This window comes from Etheostoma spectabile, chromosome 3, assembly GCF_008692095.1.
Source record: "Etheostoma spectabile isolate EspeVRDwgs_2016 chromosome 3, UIUC_Espe_1.0, whole genome shotgun sequence".
In the NCBI taxonomy this organism is placed as follows: Eukaryota; Metazoa; Chordata; class Actinopteri; order Perciformes; family Percidae; genus Etheostoma; species Etheostoma spectabile.
The window spans coordinates 9,615,089-9,625,062 of record NC_045735.1 but is presented as its reverse complement, the minus strand read 5'-3'; the positions used below and the strand labels follow the sequence as shown (position 1 = coordinate 9,625,062).

At 39.4% G+C, this 9,974-nt stretch overlaps 2 protein-coding genes across 3 annotated transcripts in view; both read right to left on the bottom strand.

Moving 5' to 3' along the window:
- Window positions 1–3,384, bottom strand: part of fam118b (family with sequence similarity 118 member B) — a 14,330-nt gene extending 10,946 nt beyond the window's left edge. The window contains exons 1-3 of the mRNA XM_032510268.1: window positions 2,758–3,384; window positions 926–1,015; window positions 452–704 (exon numbers count right to left, since the gene is read on the bottom strand). Coding sequence (XP_032366159.1) covers window positions 452–704; window positions 926–1,008 — 336 coding nt within the window. The 5' untranslated portion in view covers window positions 1,009–1,015; window positions 2,758–3,384. The remainder of the gene's footprint in view (window positions 1–451; window positions 705–925; window positions 1,016–2,757) is intronic.
- ilvbl (ilvB (bacterial acetolactate synthase)-like) overlaps window positions 1–9,974 on the bottom strand; it is a 23,467-nt gene that overhangs the window by 10,948 nt on the left and 2,545 nt on the right. Inside the window, exons 6-14 of one of the 2 annotated variants that reach the window (XR_004330839.1) lie at window positions 9,524–9,621; window positions 9,225–9,361; window positions 8,837–8,971; window positions 8,437–8,551; window positions 7,900–8,069; window positions 7,430–7,500; window positions 7,256–7,327; window positions 6,145–6,250; window positions 4,996–5,998 (exon numbers count right to left, since the gene is read on the bottom strand). Coding sequence is in view for 1 of the 2 variants with exons in the window: in XM_032510191.1 (XP_032366082.1) it covers window positions 5,820–5,998; window positions 6,145–6,250; window positions 7,256–7,327; window positions 7,430–7,500; window positions 7,900–8,069; window positions 8,437–8,551; window positions 8,837–8,971; window positions 9,225–9,361; window positions 9,524–9,621 (1,083 nt within the window). In the remaining variant the exon portion in view is untranslated. Of the gene's footprint in view, window positions 1–4,731; window positions 5,999–6,144; window positions 6,251–7,255; window positions 7,328–7,429; window positions 7,501–7,899; window positions 8,070–8,436; window positions 8,552–8,836; window positions 8,972–9,224; window positions 9,362–9,523; window positions 9,622–9,974 lie in introns of those variants that run through there. The other variant, XM_032510191.1, reaches the window with a different exon arrangement.

Sequence of the window (9,974 nt, the reverse complement as noted above, 5' to 3'; positions counted from 1 at the left end):
CCGGCTAACAAGGTAGTGATGGAGTTTTCCTGAGTTTCCCGAGACACTATTGTCGGAGGAACAGAGAAAGACGAAATGGCGGACTGACCCAGCAATGAGTCTGACACAAATAAACATAGAAGCTGCCAAATATCTATTCCGAAGCTGTAGGGGGGAGCTCTATAGAGAAACCTGTGAGCATAAAGCGAGAAAACAGCTAATGAAATGGGCAAAACTGCATAGCACCCCTTTAAAAAGGGCCCAAGACATTTTGATGCATAGAAAATCATCACTGCAAGTCTGTACGCTGTATATCTGTGGTAAACCTCAATAAAAACACTAATGTGATGACAGAGATGACTGAGAAAAATGACAGTGTGCTGGCAGTATTTTTGCAATGTGTTTGTACATGCTTGACATGATGGTGTATACTGTACAGGAAAGGCAAGGAAAAAAGCTCAGGCAGTCTTACCGGGGAAAGTTTCTGAATGAGGTCATGGGCCACATGAACCAAATTCTTATCTTCCTGCATGTGCTTCTGGAAACGCCGACTCTCCTCCTCCTCTAGCAGGTCAAAGTCATTGGCTGCATCAAGCAAGGCCTGGATGAGACCTTTCCAGGAACGGAGTGCGGGGACTTGAGGGGCCACTGCAGAGCTTACCCCTGTGCCAATCACCAAGACTAGCTCGGGGGCTTGCTTGGTCTTCAGGCTGGGCAGAAGTTTCCTTTGGGGAAGGCAGATATTGAGTGATGGTGCTTCCCAAATCCTTCCACACATCATTAAACAAACCATTTTCAAGCAGATTAACATGCAGTGTGAAACTAAAACCTAGCTTTGGTTAGGTCTGGAAAAAAAAGATTTTATCAGCCATGTAGACAACACTGATGCATGAGTCATGGGCAGACTGTGCCGCTGGCTCCAAAGCAGCGCCTGAGCTTAGCTTACCTGGGCTTTTTTGCATTTGAGTCTGCATCCTGAGAATCAGCTGCAGGTCTCTTCTCAGTTTTCACTGAAACAACGGAGGCCATTCAGGTCCTGTAACAGAAACAAGATCAGCCACATGTTAAATCTAATGACTACACAAAGCAATTCTGGAAACTAAGTGTCACATTCATATGTTGTCTGACTGATATGACACTTCCCTTTTAACAACCTTTCCATTTTGGAATTAGGGCTGTCGAAATGAACGCCATAATAATGAGTTATATTATGTTTTTAGCATATATTTTTTGACCCTATAGTGCCTTTGAGGTTACTCTGGAAAATATTCTAGACAGTAAGTACTTGACAATGTTTTGGATTGTTGCAATAATATTAAACATTTGCATAAAGCAAGCTTATTTCTCCACTCCCAATTGAAAAATGTCCCTTCAAAACATTTTGAACAGATACAAATTGTAATTACTACAATTGCTAAATTAATTATTTAAAAATGGAAAATCGTGCAATTAAACATTTCAATTAAATGACAGACGTAACTGGAATGATGTCATATCGGAAATTATAATTGAAACATGCCAGGTCAAAGTGTCATGGCAAATGTTAACAGTGCTTCCACCTGTCCTACTGCCATATTATAAAACGTAAGATTTGTCTCTTTTTACTTTACTTTATTATAAAGCAGGACTTGGTGCTATATAACTACTGTGAAAGTATCAACACGATTAATCCAGAGAAGAGCACACAGCCAGTATCCAAAAACGGTGCCTTTCCATGGGCTGCCCCCTCACTCTGACATCTCTCTTGGGTTGACAGTAGCTCAATTCGTAGGGAGTTGGGTCGGGAACCAGAGGGTCCAGGTTCAAGTCCCCATATGAACCAAAGTACGGTAGGACTGGTAGCTGGAGAACTGCCAGTTCACCTCATGGGCACTGCCAAGGGGCTCATAGGCAAGGCACTGAACCCCCTTACTCTGACATCTCTCCATTTAGTATAGGTACTAAGCATGTGTGTGTAATTCAGGCATGTGTGTAATAACACAGTGAAAACATTGTAATTTCCCCTTGCAGGATTAATAAAGTATACATTACATTAAATGGTCCGTCAGGACTTATGTATGTTGTGATGTCAAAACTATATTATATATTGGTAATGCCTCTGCAGTGCTGTTTCAATCACTACCCAGCTGCTATGAAAGTGCAAAGACAGAGTGCTGATGCAAAAGACCCGGAAATGCTGACCAATCAAAGCAGACTAGTCTCTTTCGGGAGGTTGCATTAAGAGACAGACTCTAAACCGAAGGGTTTCAGACAGGTATTTTCAGATAGACACTATCGGGAATTAATATTTTTAATAAAACATGTAAACATGTTGTAGTGGAAACTCAAAATGCAAGTACGAACCTGAAAATGAGCATAATATGGCACCTCTAACACCGTCCTCATTTAACAGGAAATAATGTATATATTTCCTCCTTCAACACACCTTGCCTGATGACATATGCGGTTTTCCATTGTAAAATACAACTTGCAGTGATGTTATTGTTCCTGGAAACTGTGACAGACAAGGTGACGTTAGCACGTTTTATTATAATAGCTGGTGATTCCCTAATATTTTATTCTTCACTTTAACAATAGTTACACTTTAGTCAATGCCTCACTGGTCCAACAGCAAGCATGTGCGGGGAGTTAACGTTAGTAACATTAATTAGCTAACGTTAACACAGTCCACGTTTTACTAACATTCGATTCTAAAGAGACAACAGATTACGGTACTATTTGAAGCTAACGGTCACAAAAAAGGACAAGGTAACGTTAACAGGCGGTGTCATTACTTACCTTGATATAGGTAACGTTAAGTTTATGTCCAGTGTTTATTTTCGTTCAAGTAGAAATCCTTTTAATTCGAAGTCAGCGAAAGCCAATTCTATATTTACTTGAGCCACGTTAATGTCATGACGTTAAATAGCATATGGGCATCGACTTGAGTTCAGATCATAGACTGTATATTAATTTAACAGTCTATGGTTCAGACCTTTTAGCTTGTGATGTTGATAATTAAACCCGATGATAATTGAACGTCAGTGGGACCGTTAACCACCACAGAATAACGAACAAAGGAAACTAACGTTAGTTAGCTTAACGCTAGTTAGTTTTTTGCTTTAAGCTAAGTTAGCTAGCTAGCTAGTTAGCTATCTCAGAGGTTTGTCAAGAGCCCGAAACTGTGTCTGTTTACTTGTCATTCTGATGATAGAGTAACCTAAGCAGCATATACCCGTGGTTAAACAACCTATTTAACTAGATGATGCCATGTAATCTCCACCGATGACCGTTATAAACCAAAAATGCTCTTAACTTTCCCTACTTCCCCGGCAGCTTCAGTAACCGTCTATGTTTAAGTTTAGCGGAGTTGTTGAAGTCACCGCCTGTGGTGATGTGTGCACCCGGTCTTATGATGCCTTCAAGTGCTGTACGAATAACTGTTTTTAGGTTTATTGACCGGCATGGGAAATCAATTAGTGCACGACAGACACATCAAAGCAGACCCGTCCATCAGTTTTAACGGAATACAATATATACGAACAAATAAGTCGGTATTTTCATGCAAGAGAGATGTCAGGATTAAACTTGTACCATTCCGAAGTCATGTATTAATAGTGTATTATTTTGTTATATTTATATCCACGTATTCATGTACATGTTACAGTCGTCCTCCCATGCATCAAAATATATATTAATACAACTTTTGTCTTTTACTACACAACACAGTAGGGCCTAACGTTAGCCCAATGTAAACTGTTGTTTACGCCACAAACTGTTGCTTACTCTATGAAATGATTGTGCAGATTTTCAGATCTTCTGGAGACAGTGGCACGTCTCTTTTCACTTTCTAATTTAATTCAGAAATGTTTAGAATCAAATGTATGCAGAAATCAACCAATCTTTCTTTGTGTCCAAGGCCTCACATTAGACAATTAAAATAAGAAATATTCAGAAGTCTTCTTTTTTTTATCACTAAAACACTTGTAGTTAAGCTGCTACTTTTCGATTAACCCAGCAACAATCCAGATGGCCTTTTATGCTTTTCTCCCTGTCCCATAATAGTAACACGTCAGTGTAGACTACTACTACAGGAAAACAGCTTCTAGCCTGCCATCTTCTGTTTAAAATAAAAACGGCATCTTTTTAAGTATTTAAGGCAAAAGTCACAACTTCCCAACAAAAACAAAATTAAAACCCTTCAGGAATTTTGTCTGATGTAAACCAGTTTGTATGTTTTATCAAATGTTGCAAAAAAAGTTGCTGATATGTGTCACGTTGATAACTAACGTTGAAATGGTACAGAAGTTTGAACCACTCTGCTAGTGGTAGTGTCTCCTGTACACCTAGCAAAGTTAGACCATAACAAATCCAGGTAAAGACATTTTAAGGAACCCCACAAAAGAGATTACCTCAGTTGAGTACTAATACTTATTAGTACATCAAATATTTACCCTGAGAATGTGGGCCCCCTTGCACCATGGATATGAGTACAAGTGGCCTAAGTATACTTTTTTATGCTTTTTGGCCTTATTAGAGGGGCCATTAAGCAGACATACAACCCCATAACTGTACAAGTGGACCTGTTGACATTAATAAGCTTCATAAAATCTACACAGTACCTCTATGTTGCAGCTCTTGCCAGATTTGCAGTTCAAGTTGCGAATGTCAATATAAATAGAGCTGTAAAGCTTTCTTTGCAATGAATCTGAGGTGTTTCAGACTCAGTTATGTGACAAAAGTATTTCAAAAGACCACTCAATACTCCCTTTGTTTTTCAATTTATTTGAGAATGAACCCAAATTAACATTGTATGATCAAATGTTTGACATACTTTCCTCAAAGTACCAAATGAAACAGCAATATATATTGGAGTGAGATGATCCACACATTTTTACTTGGTGAGTAAATCATTTATAATTATAGTGCAATACATATTGGATATAGGCATATTTATATGCCCACATCAATGCATACAAGTGAGTTTTAAATATTCAAATACATAACTGAATCAGCAGTTACATGTTCAATCTAAACATATCAATGTATTTGAAGACGTAAACATTAAAAGGCATACAATTTGTCAATCTTCAACATTCAAAAAATATTTTTTTCATTTAACACATTTTTATCCCAAATCATCAACCAATAAAGAACTTTACAGCTGTAAAGTTGAATGTCTTCCCAGAAAAAGGCTTTGTGTTCATTCAGTAACAGGAGAAAAGGCATACTGGTTGCATTGGATCACTTTCAGCAATGCTCTCTCTTACATATGATTTTCAGTCACTGGTTTATTTGCAAGTAAGTTAAAATAGGCTGTTTAATGGTCAAAAGTCTAACCATGAGCTCCTGACGAGGTAAAATCCCTTAACCAAACAAGAGTTTTGGATTTTCACTCCTTCCCTTTTTAAAATGCAGCAATTAACCACAACATGAACCTGAAAGTTGCATGAGGCACAACAAAATATTTAGTTGTAGTACTTCACTCAAGTAGAATGTAATACAGTAGTAAATAACAGAGACTGCAGCTGTAGAAACAATCACCCTCTGATATTAAAATACCCGAGTCCTTATTCTGGTGTTTGCCGATGTCTTACTAGTATGAGTTCTGACTAGTCAGAGGAGGGAAGTACATAATGGTTCAAAATGTCTTATAGGAGATCAGCATACTGTAAAGTAATTTTCTATTACCAAAGTGAAATATGGCTTTAAGGGCACAAAGGATTAGCATAGGTCTGGTCAGTGCTCTACTCAGTATCCAGCAGTATCTTCCTTCTTTCTAAAACCCTCATAGAGCCTGATAGTAAAGTCTATGAAGAGCCAAAAGGTAAAGGAAGGAATTTTAAGAAATCACAGTTGCTCTACACAGAGATGGAGCCCTCTCTAAAGTTGGTCTTCCCTATCAGAACATTGAGAAGTGTAGCCTTGCCCTCCTGGGTCTCCCTCTGAGCCTGCCTGATGATGTCGCTTAGCCTGTCCTCATCCTCACGCCCTACAAGGTAGCCCTTACCACCGTAACCATCTGTCACTATATGATAATCTGCAAAAAAGGGGGAAGAAAATATAATTTTGTAAGTTAGTAGCTGCAGTCATCTCATATGATATAAATTAATTTTGTTCTAAGTGTGGGATATAGCCTGTACATATTTCTACAAGTCACAAAAGATCTGATGCAGGAAAATGTACCTGTAAACGCAAGGCCACACGCCACGTTGCTGCCGAGGATGGGAACCTGCTCTCTGGATATCTGACTCCAACATGCGTCATTTCCCACCACAGCTATAACTGGTGTCTGGGTGGAAAAAAGCAAACATTTGGATTAGCACAAGAAAACAAAGAGAACTACAATTACCACATCGCGGTTGTATGCGTCCACAAACCAGTCAAGTTGCAGTTTACATCCATGTCTGTTCAGACTCATAAAAGATGTACTGAATACTTTGAAACAATTTATTAAAAAGGTATTAAGTGTATATTATTTGGCAAACATGGATGCTTCACACACATCTTCAACCCAGCAGCACAGAAGATCTACAGTATACAATCACCACAGTTTTGAGTGGAACCCCAAGATTAGGGTCACCATCTCAGAATCCAACCAAATGTGAAATATGGTCACACTCTCCCCTTCTGTTTCTGAGTTATGGTGTTGAATTACGGACATCCTATTAGACATTTGTGTGAGATGTTGTCATAATTGGCATAGGAATTGTTGGGTTCTGGCCAAAAAAGCACCGTGATAGGTCACAGTCACCTTGACCTCCAACATCTAATCAGTTTATCCTTGAGTCCAAGTGAATGCTAGTGCCAAATTTAAAGAGATTCACTCCAGGCGTTCCTGAGATGGGCCGCATGTAAAGTCACAGTTACCTTGCACTTTGACCCCTACAATCTAATCAGTCCATCATTGAGTTCTAGTGGATGTTTGTGCAAAATGTAAAGGAATTCCCTCTAGGGGCTCCTGAGATATTGTGTTCACAAAAATGGGGTGGACAAACAAACATATGGACAGACAGACAACCCGATAACATAATGCCTCTGGCCACGACTATCTCCGGCACGGAAGCCCAAAACTGTAACTGCCGACTGCACTTGAATGAGAAATACCTCGCTCTTCTATTTCACCAGCTGAAGTGGGACAACATACACCCGATTAGTGTTATTATTATTAGGGTGTTGATATTTTATTGGAACATCCTTTATACTTTCAATATTTATTTCAGTATTGCACATGTATTAAGGATCATAGAGTTGCTTACATTATGTATAATGTCAATATTGGGATTAGTGATTTTACCTTGTGTCTCGTGAACGTGTCAAACTCTGCAACACTGTATCCTAAGGAGCCGTCACCATACACTATCCACACCTGAAAGGCACCAAAATGTAGCATTACATTTATGCAGGGTGAACCTTGATCAATACATGATTTGACAAAGCACTTTTATAAATGCCTGAATCAATACGAGACCTCAGATTCAGGCCGGCACAGTTTTGCCCCCAGGGCAAATCCTCCTCCAACTCCCAGGGTCCCAAAGGCTCCTGTAGGGCCAAGGAGCAGTAGAGTTATGTCACTATGATAGCAAAAGCATGATTAACCTCAGAATATGTTGCTGTAATACAGACAAAACACAACTTGTGATTATTAGCTCACTCTTATGATTTTAGCCTTCATATATTAACTTGACTACAACAGCTTTTTGTTCTGTGCACTAACCTCTTCATGTGGTGTGAAAAAGGTGACATATCAACAAACAACTGAATTCAACAAATCAATTAACTTGAAATGTTTTTAATTTCCATGAAAAATGAAATGCCCTCTCACACACACACACACACACACACACCCACACACACACACAAATAAATAACTAAACATCTATTGGTTTAACCACAAATATCCTTCATAAACAAATCGTTGTTGGGTTTATGAGATCTAACCTGGATCTAGCCATCGCATAGGTCCTCTCGGTCTCATTATGTAAGCAGCACTTCCAACAAAATCACCCCCATCGGCAACAATGATGCTGTCCTCCGCCATCAGCTCATCCACACAATGGAGGACTTTCAAGGGATTTAAGTGGCGTTCGGTCTTCTCATCAGCCTTTGCCCTGAAATAAAAATACTGTTAGTTGGTGGAGACATGATTTTGTAGTTACAGAGTTGTAGTTACAATATTGATAAAATTGTGTTTGCTTTCTCATTTTTTAATATCAAGTGTATGACGCTCTGGATACGTCACCCCATGTATTGTTGTGCTAGATTGTAGTGTTATCCAATGGTGTGTGGTGAGATTTTCAAATGCACCCTACTCGATGCCGAACCCTTAATCCTTTTGGATTTGGGTCTGGATATCTAGAACTTTTTTTTAATTTTAGAGAACAGAGAATTTTAGAGGACAGAGGTTTAATAGATGATTTTACAATAAATGCTGACACACTTACAGATTAGGGACCAGGGATCATCCCCTCTGCTCACCTGTTTGCATTTTCTTTTGTCATATCTCCTGCTTTGAGGCTCTGAGTCCATTCCTCTGGACAGCGATGGCCCTTCAGGCCATTGGAAAGCCGCACTAAAAATGAACCAGCATCACCTAAAATAGAGCAATATTTTAGACTGATGTATTTGCCATAAGGTCCAACCCTTGAGTATAAATCAATAGTCAAACAGGTATGTTTACTTTCACAATGCTGAAACAATACATATCATACTTACTGTATTTTGATCATTTTTAATGATACAGGGTGTTCAGTGTAGAATGAACATGACAACAGAGTTTATATAACTGGCACATTCTACACTAATCCCTACAGATCTAAAATGACACGTTGTTACTTTAATTAGAATCCTGCATCATGATGGCAGATTGTGAACATACCCTGAATTGCTATAGTTGGTTTCCAGAAGAAATCTGAATTTTTCATCAGCTGCAACTTATCTCTGTTGACAGCGATGATCTTACTGCGTCTGTTGAGAACTCTGCCGTAGCTCAGCCGGAAGTCACACACAGTGCCTGCAAACGCAACACGCGTTGTCAATGTTTCTCTAGGAATTCTGGACAGCCTGTGGCTATACTGGCTACTAATACAGTTCAACCTCCATCAGTATTCCAACAAAAATAAAAGCAACTTCCAGAGTGGGTTTCAGTTTATTTTTGCAAGGAACAGCTGTCATTCAATGAAACCCTAAATAAAGAATTAAAATAATGTCTGAATTGTTAAATAAAATGTTATTTGTAATTTAAACTGTAAGACTGTGTACCTTACCTGCTAATAGCACCACGTCAGCCTCCTTCAGAGCATCTCGCCTGTTCTGTCTGATGTGGAGGGGGCTGTCTTTACCCAGCATGCCACGGGCCATGCCCCCAAGGAAGCATGGGATACCCAGGTCCTCCAATGCCTTCCTATTAAGCAGGGGGGGAAATGCCTATATGAGCATTGCTAAGTAAAATTACCAAAGAAAACTTCAATGATTTTTGAATTCAAATGGGAAAACTAAATGTAAGCCCTAGAATTTGAGTATGTTCTAGTATCAACAGTAAGCAACCAAAGACAGTGTCCTTTACCTGATGTCATTGGCTGGCGTTGGGGGTTGTGTTGCTTGGCTACCCAGCAGAATAACAGGTTTCTTGGCGCGACTCACCAGCTCTATGCACTTTTGTACCTGATTTGTATTGAAAGAAAAAAAACTGTTAAAAATTCAAAATCTGGTTCAGTCATCTCAATGGTCCCATGGCATGAAAATTCACTTTATGAGTTTTTTTTTTTTTTTTTTAATATTAATGTGAGTTCCCACAGCCTGCCTATGGTCTTTGCCTATGGTCCCCCAGTGTCTAGGAAGGGCAATAGGTGTAAACTGAGCCCTGGGTATCCTGCTCTGCCATTGAGAAAATGAAAGCTCAGATGGGCCGATCTGGAATCAAGGTTACCTCGCATTTCTCTGCTTTGGCCGCCCAGAGAATTTGGCCCACCCATGAGAGAGAGAGAGAAACCTCATGGCTTTCAAACGAGCAAAGT